At 50.2% G+C, this 19,406-nt stretch overlaps 1 protein-coding gene across 6 annotated transcripts in view; it reads left to right on the forward strand.

Moving 5' to 3' along the window:
• CLMN (calmin) overlaps positions 1-18,954 on the forward strand; it is a 116,196-nt gene extending 97,242 nt beyond the window's left edge. For 5 of the 6 annotated variants that reach the window (XM_041760135.1, XM_041760137.1, XM_041760133.1 and 2 more), the window contains exons 10-13: positions 2,256-2,452; positions 6,237-6,297; positions 6,934-7,004; positions 9,095-18,954. In XM_041760135.1, coding sequence (XP_041616069.1) covers positions 2,256-2,452; positions 6,237-6,297; positions 6,934-7,004; positions 9,095-9,263 — 498 coding nt within the window. In that variant the 3' untranslated portion in view covers positions 9,264-18,954. Of the gene's footprint in view, positions 1-2,255; positions 2,453-6,236; positions 6,298-6,933; positions 7,005-7,366; positions 7,784-9,094 lie in introns of those variants that run through there. The other variant, XM_041760134.1, reaches the window with a different exon arrangement.
• The last annotated feature ends 452 nt before the right edge of the window (positions 18,955-19,406 follow it).

Genomic DNA, 19,406 nt, shown 5'->3' on the forward strand with positions numbered 1-19,406 from the left:
AGCAGGCGCCTGTGGGGAGCCCGATGCGGGACTCGATCCCAGAACCCAGGGATCATGCCCTGAGCTGAAGGCAGATGCTCAACCACTTAGCCACCCAGGCACCCCAACATTTAGGATTTAGATAGGTTAGAAGTGGAAGTTTGCTCTTACCAGTTTGCCAACCCCAGAAAATGTGCTGGGTGGAGCAGAATTCTCGGACAGTGACAGCTAGAAGCAAGCATCGCAGGAGCCGTTGGCCCTTTGGGATCACCCCTATTATGTCGGTCTTCGGACAGAGAAGAGAAGTGAGGGTAGTCCTGCAGGTGCCAGGACCCACCTGCCATCTGCCCCTCCTGCCCCCAGGGAGAGGAACCCGGTCCTGGGCGCCCACCACCACCCACCCACTGTCTGTGACTTGTTGGAAGCCAGCCCAGCCAAGCAGGCTTTTCCAGCAGGAGACCCCATGATCCAGTGGGGTAGAAATGTCCTGCAGTGAGATCAGGTCTTGGGATCCCCAGGTTGGCGGATCATGACAACAGCTACAGCAATTCGCCGGACTGTTAAGGGACAAAAGATCTCTTAGGACAAAAGAAAGGGGACTGGGTGGGTGGCAGGAAAGAAGCCTAAGTTGCATCTCTGCTATGTAATGTGGCTTATTAGCCGGTCACTTCCTCTCCCTGGGCAGACCGAATGGGGCCTCAGAAATGCAGACATGTCACTTTATTCTCTTCTGCTTTACAAAGAGAGAAGTCATTTGCCGAAAGCAGGTGGTGTGGGTATGTGTGCCTGTGGGCAGGCGATTTGGGGTGTGGCTGAACGAGTCTTGGGCTGGGAATGAGATTGGGAGATGTAGGTTTGAATCTACCTTCCGCTGAGCTGAGCATGAGCTTTTGGGGAGAACTTCACCCCTGGATGAGGCGGGCCACCGTTTGCGTCTCTGGGCTCTGGCCTGCCCCCTCCGGCTCTCACCCATCCAATGGGCAGGCACCCACTGCTCCCAAGCACCCCTAGAAGTCTTGTGGGTGAGCAGAGGGATGGCCTGTGGCCCAGGATGACAGGCGGGGCCTGTGAGTCTTGCCTCTGGGCAGATAAGATGACATGGGAGCATTTCTCTGATACTTGGCTCTTCTTTAAAACATAACAAAAGGAAAAGGAAAAAGAAATCTTCCAACAGCACTAGAAAATGGAAAGTTTGTTCTCTTAGTCTTTTTTTTTTTTTTTTTTTAAAAAAGGTCCTCTTCTCATTTCACCTTGCAGAAAAGGTAGCATTGGCCCGTGGGTGACAGGGGAAGGACCAGCATTTCAGGAGCATTTTTAATTCCTGCTCGGAGCCTTGTTCTCCTGGGGTGTGACCAGCTGGCCACTCTACTCGTATTCTGACACCTGTTGAGCAGACTCTTCCAGCCCCTTAAGGGACTCTCGGGAGGTGGCTCCAACAACCCCCATGCTCCTCGGCTTCTTAATTTCACTCGGAAACATTGCCAATGGGCTTCCAAATGCTGGGTGTGGACATCGGTCAAAGAATCTTCCTTGTCAAATAAATGCTAGAGATGTTGCTCTGTGCCACCAAAAGCACAGTGAAGCTGTCACCCCACAAGCTACAGGTCTGCCTGTGTGTGTACCTCTCCCAGCTCAGGGGCCACCTTTGCACCTGTTGGCCCACTGGGCTTCCAGGATCCGCTCCTCTGTTTAAGTGGGTGATGGTTGCATTGCCCACTGTACAGGACATCCATTATGGGAAACACCGTGGTATAGTGAGAAAAAGGTTGATGATTATTTTTTAAAGATTTTACTTATTTAAGAGAGAGAGAGCACAAGCAGGGGGCAGCAGGAGAAGCAGGGAGCCCGACTCAGGACTTGATCCCAGGACCTCATGACCTGAGCCAAAGGCAGATGCTTCACCAACTGAGCCACCCAAGTGCCCCAGAAGGTTGATAATTATTATACCCATTTGACAGATGAGACTGAGGGTGAGAGAAATAAAGTCGGTTGCATAAGGTGACTAACTCAGGATTCGAAACCAGATCATAGTGACTCTGAAATCCATGCTGTTTTTATAATCTGTGGCCTTTGCCCTCTGCCCAGGGAGCCCCAGTGCGGGTGGGCTTCTCTGCCACGGCAGGCTGTGCTGCAAGGACACCCCAGGTCGGGCAGGACCGGAAGGGACACCCTAGTTTCCTGGACTCCAGGTGGAGCGGAGCGCTGCGGTGGGGCGCCAGGCACGTGACCTCACTGCGAGAAAGGCTGACTTGTATTCCGGTTGTCTTGTCCTTAAGGCCCAGGAATTCGAAAACTCTGGAACCTTAGCAAACTCTTTAGAAGAGAAGGTAATGGGAGAATCAATCAGCAGTAAAAAAAAGGAAAAAAGGAAGCATGTGGACCACGTAGAAAGCTCAGTATTTATAGCACCCGGCACCGTCCGATCCTCAGATGACCTAGAAGAAGACACTGGTGACCACAAAGTCCTCTCCAGGTATTGTGTTGCTATCTTCTTACCCTGGGGACCCAGCTAGAGAGTTAGTCCCTGAACTTGTTCCATTCTTGGTTTCTGATTCAGGGGAGTGAGGGGGGGCCCAGGGGTGGGAGCAGACAGCAAGGGAAACACGGCTTCATAGTTCGTACAGAATTCATCTGGCCGAGGGGTCCTGTGCCGGGACCAGAGGCAGATTCATCCTCACGAATGTCACACAGAAGCTGGACATTAATGGGGGTCCAGGGAAGTGAGGAGGGTTGAGTGGCCTCAGGGGAGGAGGAAGCAAGAGAATCATGGGCTTTAACTACGTGCAGGAAGCTTCTAGTGCACATCTGCTCTGGCGCTCCCGAGGGCGCGGCGGGGAGCTGGAGTCGCCCCGGGGAGATCACTGAGCTGCTGAAGGGCAGATCCTGCTTTCTCCCCCTTATCATTCAGGGCCACCAAGGTCATTATTGAACCTTGAATTTAATGCCTGAATGCTTCCAGCCTTTCCCCTAGTCCCCCCATGAATTCTCACAGCGGGGCCTTAGGCAGGTGGGAGGGACTGCACATCACCAGTGGGCACGGAGGCCCTGCTTTCCACCTGCCCTGCGCTCTGCTTCTGCACCTGCGCTGCAGGGGACAAAAGGAGCCTAGATGGGGGCCCAGGTGAGGGGCGAGGCACAGTGAAACACCACCGCCCACTTCGACCGGGACTCCCCGAGTCCCTGTCCCTGCAGAGGCCTGGAGGGGACCGTCCGGCAGACATCCGTGGCTTAGCAGGCAGGTGGTCCAGGCTCCCGTCTCCTCCCCGAGCAGGTCGTTGGCAGTGCTCCTGGGGTGGTCCCCTGGGGAAGAGATGACATGCAGGTGTGCCCCCTCTGCTGTGCTGGGCTCGTGAGGGTTGCTCCTTGGGTTCAAGAGGCAAGCGCAGGTTTCGGACCTCGGAGGCCCTCAGAGGCGGGTGGAGAGGGTCAGGCCGCCTGGGGGCTGCGATGGCCTTGGAGCTCAGCACGAGGGATAGCGCGGGACTGGGATTTGGGAGCAGGAGAGAAGGCATTCCGGGTGGAAGAAACAGCCTGAGCAAACAGCAGGCACCTCTGGACGTGTTGGGCAGGTGTGGGGGGGTCGGGGGGCAGCAGGGGGAGCACTGGCTGAGCATCGTGCGTACCGGCTGCAGCAGATGCACCCGCGAAACCCGTCCCAGTGAAGATGAGAAAAGCAAGTGGGTAAATGTCGAAAAGGATAGGTCCTCTGGGTGGGTGTGGGACGGTTGGCTTTTCCCGGCATCCGCCTGACGACTCTGCAGGCAGATGTGCCCAGAGCAAGCAGCGTGCCCCCGCCACGGCCTCCCGGCCACCCCGGGCACAGCTCTACAGAGTACAGAGCACCTTCGCTGCGGGAAAAGCCACATGCCCTCTGCAAGCAGGTGGCGCAGAGGTGTGCTCCTTGGAGGGAAGGAACGAGGACCCCTGGAGCCCCTCCCCTGTGCCATAGCAGGTGCCACCGCCCCTTTGATGGCCGAGAAAGTGAGTTCAGAGAAGTCATTGCTTGGCCCAATGCTGTTGAACAAGGCTGAGCCCTGGGCACCTCCCCGCCGGACAGAGCATGTTTTCCTGGCCGTACGCTGACCCGGTCACCCCTGGGGCTTCCCGCTGGTCTTGTTCAGAGCGTGCAGGACCTCTCACACCTGTCTCTCCAGATGCATCTGGATCTACTCTTGGTCACCTGCCTTACCTGTCAAGCACCTTGGCCTTCGTGGAGATCTTTTTTTTTTTTTTAAATGTTATTTATTTATTCATGAGAGACATAGAGAGAGGCAGAGACACAAGCAGAAGGAGAAGCAGGCTCCATGCAGGGAGCCCAATCCCAGGACCCCGGGATCATGACTTGAGCCGAAGGCAGATGCTCAACCACTGAGCCACCCAGGTGTCCCTCATTGAAATCTCTGAATGCCTCCCAAGCTCCTTTGCCTTTGAGGACCCTCTGTCCCCTGCCTGTTCCCTGTCTTACTTCCCTGTGTTTCGGCTCGACTACTACTTCCTCCAGGCAGCCTTCTTAGATTCCTCTGGGCTATTTTTAATCCTCCCTTTATATGTTCTTAGAACATATAAAGAGTCCTACTCTTTATCTTCGTGGCATTTATCGAAATAGTCATTTCTCTGATCATTCGTGTGAGGCCGTATTTATCATCTGCTCTCACCCTAGACGGTGAGGCAGCTCTCTGGGGGCAGGGAGGGCCTGCAGCAGCACAGCCCTGGCATTTAGCACCACCCCTGGCTTGCAGCTGGCCTTTAGTGAAAACTCTTCTTCAGGTGGATGAATAAATGGATGAATTGCCCTCTCAGCCTGCGGTGCCTGGGCTCCCGAGGAGCCGGGCCCTCAGTGCCGAGCCCCGTGCTGGCACACAGTAGGGCTCTTGATGACGCTTGCTGAGAGGATGAAGTTGAGGAGGCATACCTGGATGAGCCTCCTCTGGATGGTACTAGAACACAGAAACCACCTATGGGAAAGTGTGCCAAGAGAGGGCAGGGGAAGAGCAGGAGCCCTTCCTGATGCAGATGTGCTTTTTTACTAGAAAATACTAGTGGGGCCCACCTGCATCTCCAGGTACTTCCATGAATTGATCGATGCTCATGGGACAGTGCTGGGTCCCAGGCACTCGAGGTTCTTTTTCCTTTGCGGTGCATTTTGTTTTGTTTCTATGCTGTGGTACTTGCTGGGGGAAAACTAGCACAGGCTTTGGTTTGAGGACAGGACTGAAATTTCCCTGGACCTCACCCAGCGCCTGGCACATAATAGGTACTCAGTACCTGTTAGCTGGAAACATGCCCAAGGCAGGGGAAGAGGTCGGTGAAGTTTCAGGAAGGCAGTGCAGTGGGCAGGAATAGCAAGGCTGCCAATGATGAATTCCCTGGAAATACACTCTTGGGTCACATGCCTTTTTCTTGGATCCCCGGATGCCACATGGTAGCTTTACCTTAAGGAAGCTGAGATGACTACGTCTGACACCCAACACCCAGTTCTCCTGTTGAGCACCAGACAGGGCCGCTGGTACCTGGAGTATTCTGTTCTCAGCACCAGCACCGCAGCTCCATGACGTGGTGGAGGTGGGAACAATGACCCATTTTGCAGATAAGGAAAACTGATCAAAGATGTAAAATGTGTGGCTAAGGTTGCCAATGAATCAGGAGCCCAGGCCACTGGCTGGGTGTCTTTTGCCTCAGCCCTGGGTGAACCAGCTTTAGCAGATCATCAGGGACACGTTGCCCATCAGCCTCAACGATACGGTCAGAAAAGTAGTCTCCTTGCGCAGGAAAGGAAAAGAGATGGTGCACCCAAGAGCTAGACAAGCAGAGAGCAGCATCCTGCACGGAAAGGAGCACCTAGAGACGGAGTCCAGGTAGCGGGTCTCAGCCCAGATCTGCCATTAGCATGCAGAGGACCCCCAGCAATTCCCAGATCTCAGGATGCTTGGAGAAAGACCTCCCTTCCCTCCCTGAAGCCCTGGCACTTAAAAAAAAAAAAATCGTGGTCTGTTTTCTATTTAAAATTCTTTCTCACTGTTTTTTTTTTTCTCTTGTAGATGAGGCCACAGTGTATCTTTAATATCCATCCCATTATTTGCAAGCGCACCCCACCCCAACTGGGCATACTGGATAAAATTTCTCCTTTCCGTTGCTGGGTCTGAATTCCTAGCTTGCCTAAATCCACCTGTGGGAGACTTGGGATGGGGGTGACCGTACGACTGAGCCGTGAGGAGCTCCTGGTGGCAACCAATTCAACATGTGTGTTTGTTTTTCAGGACTAGTCACAGTGACTCCAGCATTTACGTTCGACGACATACTAACAGGTCTTTGGAATCGGTTAGTATGTGAATTTCTTCTTCTTCTGCGTGGCCCCTGCTAATCAATTCATTTCCATCCTTCCTCCTCCTCAGCCCAGAGCTTTGAAATTACTGATGTGCATCAAATATACTTTTGGATAGAAGACAAGCAAATTCAAACCTTGTCGTTAAGCGTAGTCCAGTTGGATGTCCAATTTGGGCAATAGGGGATGTAAATAAATAAAGTGATGATCATAAAGCCCGAAGGCCTCTTTGTCGTAAAAAAAAATGCATCCAAGACCCCCAACCCAACCCCCGCGCACACACCCAGGAAGATCGCCCTCAAAGACAGAAGCGGAACAGAGGTGGAGGATCCACTTTACAGTAGCAGCTCCTTAGTGCTGGGTGTGTTGGGACCCAAAGCACCGTGGTCTGCACCCCGATTCGGGTGGTGGGTGGCGGGACCCCTCTGGTTCACTTAGGCAGGGGTGGGGGGAGAGAGTAGAACTCTGTAGATCATCAGTTAGCAGTTTGATTTTGGAACTAAAATGTTTGCAATGTTGAGACAAGCATGGCGTGCTCGGCTTTGTGTGTTTAAAATCATTTTATTTTCTGTTTCAGAGATTTCATCTTTACTAATTGGGTTGCGGGGTTTTGTTTATAAATTTCACTGTAGGATCATTTTAGCTATGTTCAATTGAGGAACGCAGCAGATCTGGATGACCGAAGAAACCGAATGTTAACCAGGTTGGTGGCTCCACTCCCAGCTTTGTGGGGTTTAATTTTTTTTTCTTTTTTAACTATGCAGCCTACCTGGTGGGGGTGGCTCCCCTCCAGCTCTCCTTTGTTGATGGTAATAGTAATAGTCTGAGGTAATGCGGAAGAGCCCCGCTCCAGGGCAAATGCATGAGCTATAAAAGCAGGAGGGAGAGTGGAAATTGCTGGACCCTGGTGGGGGGGACGAGGTGCAGAAAGTGCTCCCGGCCGGCCGAGGCTGCAGGTGCATTTACTCCGTGCGGGGTGGAGCCGGGCAGTAGTGACGTGCTGCGGTGCGTGCTCTCCCGTGTTGTAGCACCTGACAACGTGTTCATTCTGTGTCGCCACTGCAGGTACAATACTCAGAAGCTCACTGAGCTGATTTTACAGTTTTATGGCATCAGAGCAGACATGAAGAGGGAGTGCAAACATGCCAGGATGTCTATGAAAGTATTTCTTGCTGTTGGAGAACTAGATGGCCCAGTCTGATATTGCTGAAATGCTGTAAAACTGCCCATTTAGAACACAGGAGACCAGAGAACTCTCACTAACTCTTGACAATCCTGAGATGCCCCCGACCCCGTTAAAGTGACCAAATCACTTAATTTTACTGACTTTTTTTTTTTAACTATTTGCCCCGGATTTCAGTTGGCTTGGAAGGACTTAGATTATTGGAATGGAAAGCCTCTCTGAATATCGCCCAGCACCTCTGAGTGTAAAATCCCTAGAAGCCTTCCCGTCTGGCTTTTAAGAAAGAGGCAAGACCTATTTCCCTCACCTACCGTAAAATGGAAATATTAATTCACATTATCCACCCGACATGACATCCTCCCTAGGAAAGTAGTGCTTTTCACTTTTAGGAGATAGAGATTTTGAAAATTGAAACTAGAAGGTTAAAAAAAAAAAAAGAAACTAGAAGGTTGAGAAATGCAGTCCTGCTTTCCATGTTTTTGAGCATTGACTAGCTTGGTAATAAAAAATATAGTTTAAATTTTTTTAAAAAGGTTTGAAGAAAGAAAAATTCTGTCCATTGTCCTATGTGAATCCGTTTCCAGACCAAAAGGCAAACGTTTAATCCCCCGTTGGCCTCACCTCTGTCTGCATCGGGAGATAGTTCAGGGATGAGGTGGTTCTCTCTGTCATAATCTCCACCGCACGTCCCAAATGACCCTAAGAAGCTTACATTCTTGGCTTCTATAAATGCAGCTCTAAGCAGAGGTCCCCAAACCCTTTCCTTTTTTTTCTTTATTAAGGTTTTATTTATTTAATTGAGAGAAAGAGAGAGAGATCACAGAGGCAGAGGGAGAAGCAGACTCACTGCTGAGCAGGGAGCCTGGCATGGGGCTCGATCCCAGGACCCTGAGATCATGACTTGAGCTGAAGGCGGATGCCTAGCCAACTGAGCCACCCAGGCACACCCCCCCCCAACCCCTTTCCAATCAGATTATGGCCCCATCCCTCTCCGTTGTGGGAATTGGGAGCCGTGGTCGGTCACCACCGCATCCTTCTGGACCTTATCCAACCAAGCCAAAGCAAAACGTCGCTTTGACACCACCTTCTATGAAACAAAAGAAGAAAGATGAGTCTGACCAAAGTCAAACTGGCCATTATCTTCAAGGTCCTATCCCAAAGCCAAAAAGAAAAACTTGGTGGTGGGGGGTAGAGCATGCCTCTGTCTCCAATGGCTGTTTTTAAATGATCTGTAATCAGGGAACTCTATTCCTTTAGATGACTTACCACGTCCCCCTCTGTCACTAAGGATAGCAGAGTGCTGTCAGTATGTAGCTCTGCCTTCAGGACACTGCGGCATAAAGGAAGGTGTCCTGGTTGGGGGGCTTAGTCATCGTGTGGCCTTGAGCAAGCAAAGCCACTGCACCCCACAATCCTCAGTATGCCCATCTGCGGCATGGGGCTGACGGCTTTTCCCTGCTAGGGTGGTGCAGTTGGACTGAGCTTGTACCAGAGCGCAGAGCGCTGGGCGGCCCCCTGGGAAGCCCTCAGCCCTCTGGGGAGGCAGGGGGGCGGCCATCCAGCTGTAAGGACCTGCTCATAACTGCCCTGCCTGTGTCTTCCTCCTGCAGGAAGGCCAATAACTCGGGTGAAGCCACGTTGCCGGAGAGCCAGAGCCCACAGAGCGACTCTCTGACGCAGTTTGTCCAGCAGCCGGATTTGATGTATTTTATTCTCTTCCTCTGGCTTCTGGTGTACTGCCTGCTGCTGTTCCCACAGCTGGACGTCAACAGACTCTGATGCGCGCGTCTGCATAATAAAAACCACAGGCCCCTGACCAGGGGCGGGAGGGAGCTCTTTTTACTTCACTTTGTTCGGGTTCGGAAGGGGCGCTTCTGCAGACAGCTGAGGGCCTCAGGGAAGCAGCCCCCCGCCCCCCACTTCTCCACGGTGTCCTTTGTGTCCTGTAAGTCCCAAGCATGCTCTCCTCTTCGGCTGCGTCCTCGAAACTCAGGTGTGTGTTTGGCTGTATCGTTAGATGGGGTTTGCTTTTGAGTGCCTTGCTTTGTCAGGTATGAAGCATCTTTGCATATTTAGCCATAATCTGGGTCGTGGCTCGTCCCCCCACGCAGGTTTCTAAGGGTGGGATGGAGGAGGGTCCTCCTGATGGGGAAGACGGGGAGACATCCCCTGGGAAGGAAACTGCCCCGAGCTCCTCCCAGAGCGGGGTTTGAGTGAAGGCACTGGGGGTCTGTGCACCTGCTCTCATCTGGCTGTTGGTTGTATCCGAGCAGCACAAAGCTGCGAGCTCCAGGAACGCGTGTCCAGGAACGGGAGGCCCGAGGGAAGCGTGGGGGCTGTGTAGTGAGCTGTGATGCACTCTCTGTCAGCCTACTTTTGGGGGGAAGCTGGGAAGGGTAGGATGTAAATTTTTTGCATCGGCTCAATTGAGGTTAAAGCTGTGATTTTCAAATATTTGCCACGAATGGAACCCTCTCAAATGACTTCTTAGTGGGGGAGAATTTAGATTCTCAGCTCAGCTGACACAGGCCAGGGCCTGGGATCCCTCCCACTTTGCCTCGCCAGCACCCCCAGCTTCTACTGATGGCTCCCGAGGCCTCTGCGCCAGTCTCCAAGGCCCTACAGGGTCTGCCAAAAGCTCCTTAAAAGCCCAGAGGAGGAGCGCAGGAGTGGCTGGGCTCAGAATAAGTCCGGGCTCCTGTTCAAGCTGGGAGTGGCCCAGCCGCCACCTGCCTTTTACGTACACCTGCGACAGCGTGGGCATCCTTTGTGGTCGGTCATGATGGGATTCTTGAAAAGACTTTCTGGAAGGTACCCCGAGAAGTAGACCAGAACAGGCAGTTTGTGTGGTCTCCCCACCCTCCCATCTTCCTTCTGCCCTGAACCCCCCAGCTCCCACTTCCCTCCAAGATGCAGGGCCATGGTGACCCTCCTCCCATCTTTCCTGCCACTGCAAGTGGTACTCAAATGATCACAAACCATTAGGTCAGGAGAGGCCTCAGACAGCCTCTTGTCTGCCAAACGCAGAGAGGCAAAGCAGGTTGACCAAGGCCACGCAGCCAACCAGGAACAGACTTGCAAGGGCGCCCTGTGCCACCATGAGCTGCCACCTCTTTGAGGAAACTCGTGTTGGGCCCATGAAGGTCCCAGGAAAAAAAAAAACTAAAACTAAAACTAAATGATTAGATTAAAATGTCCTCATTTAAACAAAACCAAAAACTGGGGCCAGCGACAACCTTTGCTTTGTACTCCTATTTTCCCCATGAGGAAGCTGCATGCACTTTCACACTCGTCCCCCGTGACTTTTGGAGTGCCCTTGATGGTAGGGACAGCTTGTCGGCTGCCACGCCGCCAGTTGTTCCTCCTCCAGAAATCCCAGCTCTCTCTTAGCAAGCCAAGACGCTTGCTTATTTCAGGCAGCGCGTTTCAAGTTTAACCGAGTCCCAGCATGGTCCACGGAATTTACGTAGCACGTTTTAATCGATGACAGCCAAAATCCCATTCTGGGTTTAGCCTGCCTTCTCTCCTTCTTAGTTCTTAGAACAAATCTGAGCCTTCCAAGTCGAAAGCTGCCGGGAGCTTGGAGCGGTTCCATCTTGAAGGCCAAGCATCCCATGGAAAATGGGCTAATTAATGAGCTCCTTGGCATCACTGAAAACCCAAAGGTACAGGTAGTAGAGAGCACGTGTGTGATGTGTCAGAACCCTTGCCACCACGCAGCCCTTGCCTAAACTAGACTCTAGAAGACCAGGGAGGAGCCGACCCAAACCCAAATATTTCATTTTGCAAGTCTAGACCTTGCTCAGAAAAATCTCTTTAGGCTGCTTCTCCCACCCATTACAACATGTAATATTATTTAAAACCACCCAGTGGCAAGATGCCTAAAAATCATTTGGTTCCAGTTGGCTGTAAACAAATTTCTTCTTTAAAGGCAAAAAAAAAAAAATCTCATTTGAGTATAGGCTTATATGGAAGAAGAAGTTGGATATAAAAGGTGGATAGAGAAGCCTACAGGGAAGACCAACCCATGGTTTTTAAAATTTTTTTTTAAGAATTGATTTTTAATTCCTATCCAAGTAATATTTACTCACAGTGTATAAAGAAACAAATACTATATGACTTTTAATGAAAACTAGCAGTCCCCTAAGTCTGGTTCCCTGGAAGCAACACTTTCAACCCTTTTAGCTGTTTCTTATTATTTGCCTTTGCTTTTCTACAAAACATGCTTATACTTGTTTTGCTTTTTTAAATTAGAAATGTCTCCAACTTACTCTTACAGTGGATGGGGGTCTCACCCCTCTCCATCCCCCACTTTGTTTTCCTGATGTGGCTACATCACATCATTCCATGCATGTCCATTCAGCGTGCGTGCATAAGGACCCTTCATGCCTGAGCCAAGCAGTGCACTGTGGTAACACGCCCTTTCTTGCCAAAATTTTCCCCCTTGGTTTGATAATCTTTGTTTTGTTTTTTGGGTTATTTATTTATTTATTTATTTTTTGGTGTGGCACATTTTTTAGTGACTTCCTGAGGAAGGTAACATGGGAAGTAAATATCGTAAATATTTTAAGATCTTGCATACCTTAAAATGCCTTGATTCTGCCCATACCCAAGGGTAGCTGGGTATAGGATTGCTCGTAAGAATAACTCCCTCCCACTGCCCCCACCCAGCATAGTTGTTAGGATTTCTGGCACCATCCAGATCCCTAAGCCTCTAGATGTGACTTGGGTTTCTCCCTACCTCCAAAGAAGCATTCAAGATCCCTTTCTTAGTGCTCTGAGCTGTTCTGGTGGTGGCGTGTCCTCACCAAAGGTGGTGTGATGTCATGCTGGGTTCTCGTGGGAAACTTCGTGGATTTTTTTTTTTTTTACGATGGTTCACATCCTTTCTTTCTGAAGCACCTGTTATTCCAATGTTGGACCTTCCAGGCTATAATCCTTTAATATTTTTTATCTTTTTTAGTTATATTCTTCATGAGGAGAATTCAGGGAGAGGCATTCAGCTTTATCTTCTCGTGTACTGGTTGAATATTTAATGCTTTATTTCCAGATGTTTTGTTGCTATTCTCTTGTTCCTGTTTTATTGTGTCATGTTCTTGTTTCATGGATGCCGCTCTTCTTTCTCTGTGGATGTTCCTGACAGGGGGTTTGGGGAAATTCTTTTCTGCTCCTCTGTGCTATCTATGTTTACTCTAAGTTCCCTTTCTCCTGGTTAGTCTCAGGCTCTGTTGTTCATATTACAGGCTTTTTCAAATACCTGGTGGTTCTTTGGATCTCTTCATATTAAAGAGTGACACATCAGAAAACAAATTGGAAGCTCTGTGTATCAACCGGTGGGCTTTTCTGTATGGTCACCAGGTTAGCACCTGGACCCTTCATGGGAGTACCCTACATATCAATTTCAGGTCTTTTCTCTAGGGCTTATTGTGTTTCTTTCAAGATATTTTCACGTCTCTCCTGCCTGAGAAAGAGGGACATACATAGAGCTTCTACTGGCCTATGTAGTGTCCTCATGCAGTTTCAATAAAAGGCATTCCCTCTGGGTGGATGACTTAGAGAAAGATGCCCCTTTGGGCAGATGCCACCCATAGGCACTTGGCTTACTGGCAGATGGCATTTTTTGCCTCTTTCTCCAGCAAGATGTAGACCTGAGCTAGGACAAGGCTTGAGGAGCAGAGCAGGGACTAGATTTTAACTCCCAGCTATTCCCTTAGCCAAGCACCTTTGTGCAGTGCACAGACCCTAGAGCTGTACCTGGAGATCTATCATATACCTGAGTGTTTGTGTCCTGACCCAAGCAGGCGGTCTCCTCACGGTCAGTACTTAGACTCGTTAATTTGCTCCTGCCTTCCTATGCCTGGTGTTCCCGAGTTGGGGTCCCCCTGATTCCACTGTGGAGTAGGACTGCAGCTGAGGCTGCTCCATGGCATGCCTCTGCCAGTGTGTGGTGGTCAAGTCCTCTGCCCCGCTACTCATTGATTGGCATCTCTCGCCTACTGTCAGCCCCTCTCCATCCCATTATCTTCATTCCTTTGCTATTATTTTCATGGGCTTTCATGAGGCATGAGAGCACACCATCTTGAACCACAGATCCCACTTGAGCCTTCTTGCCGCTTTGTTGGGTGGCTCCCTGTTCGGTGCACATGTCTGTGAGCCCACCCTGAGCCCGGCTGGGGCTGTGGCAGTGGCCATCCTGCTGAGCTGTGGCCAGTGCCTCCACATAATTGCATGCCAGCTGGCAGAGAGGAAGGAATGGCCCTTGAAAGCTCTACTTGAACCCCCCAAGTAAGAAGTGATCTTTCCTTCCTTCCTTCCTTCCTTGCTTCTTCATTCATCCCCTGCCCCCAGACACTCAGATCTCCCACTCTCCACGAGCTCTAGTCTGAGGTGTCCTGTGGAAACATTTAGGAAACAAGCAGTCCCCACTCATGTTTGCCAGCAAACAGGGTCTTCCCTCTCTGTTGGTAAGCTGTGCGGAACCTGGTGAGCGCAGCGTCCTGTCCTGGCCAGACGTGGCCTCCGTGGGAAGACGGGTTCCCACCAGGACTTGGAGCCGGGCAGTACACCTTCACGGCCCAGGACAGCCACCTGGATGCCGCTTCTCCCTTTCTGGGATGCAGCGAAGTGCCACCAGCCCTCTCCCCCACACAGTGCATGCCCGCTCCTTGGAAGGGGAGAGCATTTTAGGAGGCAGAAGCATTTAGAGGCCTCTTCTTTGGTCTGTCTTTATAAGTCCTAGAGTTTTCTATAGCTTTAGGAATCTCGTGAGGGTCTAGCACGTCATCCAAGCAGCAAGAACAACTGAAGGGCAGGAAGGGGATGTGACTAGTCACACTGCTAGTTAGTGACCCCAATATGGTCCTCTTGATTCCCAATCACATTCTCTACACAACTGCATCCTGAAGCTACCCTGCTCCTCCCTCTTTTCCCAGGACTCCCAATGTCAGGAAGCTAATCTCTCAAACACGAATCAGAGTAAACACGTGAAGAATGTATCTTACTGAGTGTCAGAAACCACCAGAGCTGCTTTGATGAGAACTAGTCCCTTTCCATGGTTAGGGCACTAGAATGCAGTCACGTGACATGATGCTTTTCCCGCAAGCTCAGTTTTTCAATCTCTGGAACGCCTGCTGGAGTTTGGAGATGTGCCCCCACCACCCCACTTAGAGATCCTCCTCAGGGATCTCTGCCGAATTACCCACCTGTACTCAGCTTCACATCCTGGAGTCCCCAAAGTGAGTTGCGTTGGAGTTTCAAGCCAGAACCTTCTCAGCGATGCTCTTGCCAGGAAGCCAGCACATAAAGCTCTCCAAGGTCCAGCTGGGCTCTTTCTCTTTCCCTGACATTGCCTAATCACTGCTGAAACCACCAGGGGATGATTGAACATCTTGGGCATGCAGCCGCCGTGAGAAGCTGCCACCCAATAGTAGGTTCTTGGTCTGGCCCTCCCAGCTGGCGAGCAGGGTGGCTCCGGTGACACAGTCCAGGCACCAGGGCGCGATGCTGAACGCTGGGAGCTGGCAGGGGTGACATCATGCTTATTTGCTGAAAATTGGTGCCGAGGTTGCCTTTACCCTTAGCCAAGGGAGGGAGCCAAGAAAGGAGACCTGGCTGCTTTGCTGGACGTTGAGTCTACACATCTTTCGACTCTGCTTTTGTCAGGCATTTCATTGCAGAAGGACAACGGCTTGGGGGAAAGGAGTCAGGTGCCTGGGAACATGGGCTTGGGGTGCATTTTGCACCCAGATCTTCCATTTCTGTCGAGTGCAGGCACCGTGGCTTCAGGCTCCGTGTGAGGCTCAGCCCTCCCTGCTCCGATTTTTCAGAGCCCCCCACTGGCCGGCAGGCCTTGTCATTTCTCCCACTTGGGCTTGGGGTGAGCTTGGGTGAGGGAGTAATCGGGCCAAGGCTTAGAGACCTGGAGCTCCTGCTTCTCCAAGAGTCGCCGGAGGACCATCTGAGTTCCCGGGCGCCCTGGCCTGGCCTGGAATCAGCAGGCCCCATAGAGCCGGGGAGACGACTGATGTGTGTTTATACTTGGTTCTGAGGAGCTTGATGAAAATGCATCAGGCAAGAGTTCTCGTCGGCCCAGGGCTGTCTTATCAACAAGCCAGAAGACGTTCTCGTGTATGGGGAAGAGACAACCAGGATTTTGTCCTGTTTGACCACGTTGTTCTTAAACACAACGCTACTCGACCATCCAGGGGCTGGTCCCACTGCTGGCTTTCGAAATTTCTGGCACCCAGCAGCCAGGTCTAGCTTTCATCCTGCAGGGGCCTGTCTCACTGAACCCATCAGGATTCCTTTCCTCCTCCTTCTGGAGGTGTTGTGGGATCCAAAAAGTGCAAGTTTGGGAATCGTTAGACCTAGGTTTGAGGCCCTGCTCTGTCACCTGGTATCCAGATGATCATGTAGGTCTCTAAGTGTCTTCTGTGCAGCGCAGAGCTTCCGTACATACTTGTGGAATGAATCAGGCTTCCTTGCAAGTTGGCCACAAGCTGTAAGTGTCCAGTAAGTGGCTCCTTGCTCTGAATTCCCCTCCTCTCCAAGCTTTGCAGTCGCCTCCTCTCCTTATGTTCCATTGACCAGAGCTTCTTGCAGCCTCTCCAGCCCCCTTTCATCCCCACCAGCTGCTCTGTCTCAAATCTAATCCCAGGCTTTTAAAGAGGAAGTTGAACATCTGGCTCTTGGTCTGAACTTGGGTCTTGATCTCAGGGTCGTGAGTTCAGCCCTGCATTGGACTCCACCCTGAGTGTGGAGCCTCCTTAAGAATAAATAAATAATTAGCAAACTGAAGCCACTTTGTGCCCATTATTCATTGGACCCTCAGGACCACCATGGGAGGTTATTGCAGAGACAAAGCTAAAGCCCAGGGAGGAAAAATGAGATCACAATAGAGCCAGAGAGTGCCAGAGCCCAGAACATAGAGGACGTTAGTTTTCAAATGCTCAGTTTCACCCTGGAAGTCACTGCTTAGAAGATAAAGTTATGCCCTAAAATAAGTTTCTGATTCTTGAGACTTTGGCCAAGTTTGCAACTGAGGGTGGAGATTCCCAGAGCTGGGAAGGTGGTGGACTTGGTTGGTCTGGTGGCCCCATCACGCATCCTTCTCCCTGCTCCTAAATTTCTGCACAGCACTCCCAACTCCTTATCAAAACCGCTTAAATGTCTCCTTCGTGCTCGTGTAAAAATGACTGAAGATGCCCCCGATTCATGTTTTAGCCTATGGCTGCAGATTCACAACCACAAAGAAACTGTAGCAGTAAGATCTCAGCATCTAACCTCAAAAATTTCAGCCACCGATGAACTACCCATCCTTCCCCCTGCCCCCGCTAATCACCTCTCCACTCCCAACACACACTTTTAAAAAATATGTGTATTTATTTATTTGAGAGAGAGAGCAGGTGCAGGTGGTGGGAGGGGCAGAGGGAGCTGGAGAGAGAGACTCAAGCAAATTCTGCACGGGGCTCAGAGCCTGAGGTCGGGCTCCCATGTCATGACCTTGAGATCCTGACCTCAACCAAAAACCAGAAGCAGATGCTCAACCCACTGACCCAGGCGCCCTCCAACATACTTTTTTTTCAGAGCAGGAAATTAGGCTCACTGTCCTTCAAAACACAAACACATTTCATTGGGCCGGGCCGAGCATAATTAAAATAGGAATGGAGAGGGCGCCTGGGTGGCTCATTTGGTTAAGCATCATCCTTAGGCTCGGGTCATGATCCAAAGCCCTGGGACTGAGTCCTGAGTCAGGCTCCCTGCAGAGTCTGCTGCTCCCTCTCCCTCTACCTGCTGCTTCCTCTGCTTGTGTTCTCTCTCTCTCTCTCTCTTGCTCTCTCTCTGTTAAAGAAATAAAATCTTTAAATAAATAAATAAATAAAATAGGGATGGGGGATTTGGATTCTCGGATGAAGCCATAATTGGTTGGGCTGTGAGATAGGAATGTTTATTTTTCCTTTGTGTTAATTTTAAAAGTTGTGACTTCTGCATTGTTGCAAAAACGGAAATATATTTTGATTGGTTTATTCCATTTGTAGCCGCCACCACTTCGTTTAGCCCCACGCAGAGTCGGTGGGAGCGGATCCTCTGCAGGGCTGTGCTATGAGGAAGAACAGCCACAAAGGCCTCCGTTCCTAAACGTCCTGCAAGGATTGAACCACTTCTTTAAAGGAAACTCTAGGAGTTTCTGTAACCTAGAGAATTGACATTGTTCCAAAGTAGGACAACACTGGCCCACATCCCGGCTCTGGTTCACCTGCTGGGACACCTTGAATAATTCATTTACCTCTCTGGGTCAGAAGTCGGAAAGTCTTTGTAAAAGTCCTTCCTAGCTTTAAAAACCCAAGGGTTAACAAAGTAGTTTTTTTTTTTTTAATCTCAGTAATTGACCTCTTTGCTTAAAATAAGTGCATCTCTCTGTATTTGGAAGTGAAACCCCAAACTCAGAACGTTGCTTTCGGCTTTATTGTTTGATAAAGGTGCCTTCGGAAAGGGTTTGGTAAAACAAAAGTATAGTCGGTTAGGGGTGAGAAATGAAAGTTAGAGTGGGATGGGGGAGATCTGCTTCCGAGGGCTCCTGGACCTAAACTGATCTCCTTAAATTAAGTCTGTGTCGGAGGCAGTTTGCCAAGGAAACCCATCCCATGTGCCAAAGTTCAGCCGTAGAAACAAAGAGCTGTGGACTGGATCTTCCCACCCTTCCCATCTTTTCCCCCTTTCCCCTAGACTCCCGAGTTAACAGGTACAGAAATCCCACTCAAGTTGGGCTATTTGCTTTCTAACATTGGATCCCGTTAGCCAAAGGCTGGCACGTTTGCGGAGAGTGGCCCTGAGTGGGCACAGCACCTGCGGGGCAGGTGCCCCGAGGAGGAGGCCTGCCTTTTGTGCCTGAAATTGCACCATAACCTAGTGCCCACATCACTTGCATCGCAGCCAAAGACAAATAGGAGAAATGGTTGTTCCCTGCCGAATGTCATCCGGACAGATGACTAAGCCTGGAAACGGTTTCTTCAGAGCCTGTTCTGTTGGGTGGTGATACGAGTTTGTTCCAAGCTCTGTAATATGTTTAACAGATTCAGTGCTATAGTTTCTTTTAAGCTTCACGGACAATGTCAGAACATTTTTATTGATACTGAGAGCTCTAAGAGAACTACTGGGAAAAAAAAGTGAAATGTTATTTTGTAGAACAAGGATTATTTTGTCTATTTAGTATATATATATATATAGGCGTAGCTTTGTAAAAAGGGATCTTTGTAAAAAAAATTGTACGAATGTGCACTCTTATTTATTGATTATTGTAAATGAAGACATAAATGACTATTTGCATAATTTATACCTGTGGGAAATTAACTGGAGTATTTGCTATTTGACCGTTTTCTATTAAGGAATAGTAGGCTCGGTGCTATGATGAATGGTCTTGGAAAATCACCTGTATTCTTAAAATTTTTAAGTATAAATTTCATGAACTGTCTGTTTCCTTGATGACTTTTATTTCCCTGCGTTTCGCTGTCATTGCTGGTCAAAAATTGCACCATGTTTCCCGTGTCCCAACCAAGAGGACTCTGTGGCCAGGGTGAAAATGAAGCCAGTTGGCTTTTGAGTTGTAGGGATTGTTGGGAATGTGCCCTTTCTGACTCTTCACTCGCCTTGAGTCTTTGCACATGAACCTCCCAGAAGATCAGTAGCATGTGGCACAGCCACGTGGCTGTGTCATTACACTGCCTGAACCTGGATCTATTTCTTACCAACCACCTGGGCCATGGCAAGAGACTCTAGTAGCCCAGGCTCCCCAGAAAGCAGAGCCGGAGTAAAGCTTATATGCTAATACATCATTTTGGGGGTAAGTGCATCCCAGGGTCGCAAGAGTGAGGCAAAGAGAGACCAAATTAAGGTAGTGCAATATATTTATTGCACACCAACTAG

Source organism: Vulpes lagopus, chromosome 6, assembly GCF_018345385.1.
Source record: "Vulpes lagopus strain Blue_001 chromosome 6, ASM1834538v1, whole genome shotgun sequence".
Taxonomy (NCBI): domain Eukaryota; kingdom Metazoa; phylum Chordata; class Mammalia; order Carnivora; family Canidae; genus Vulpes; species Vulpes lagopus.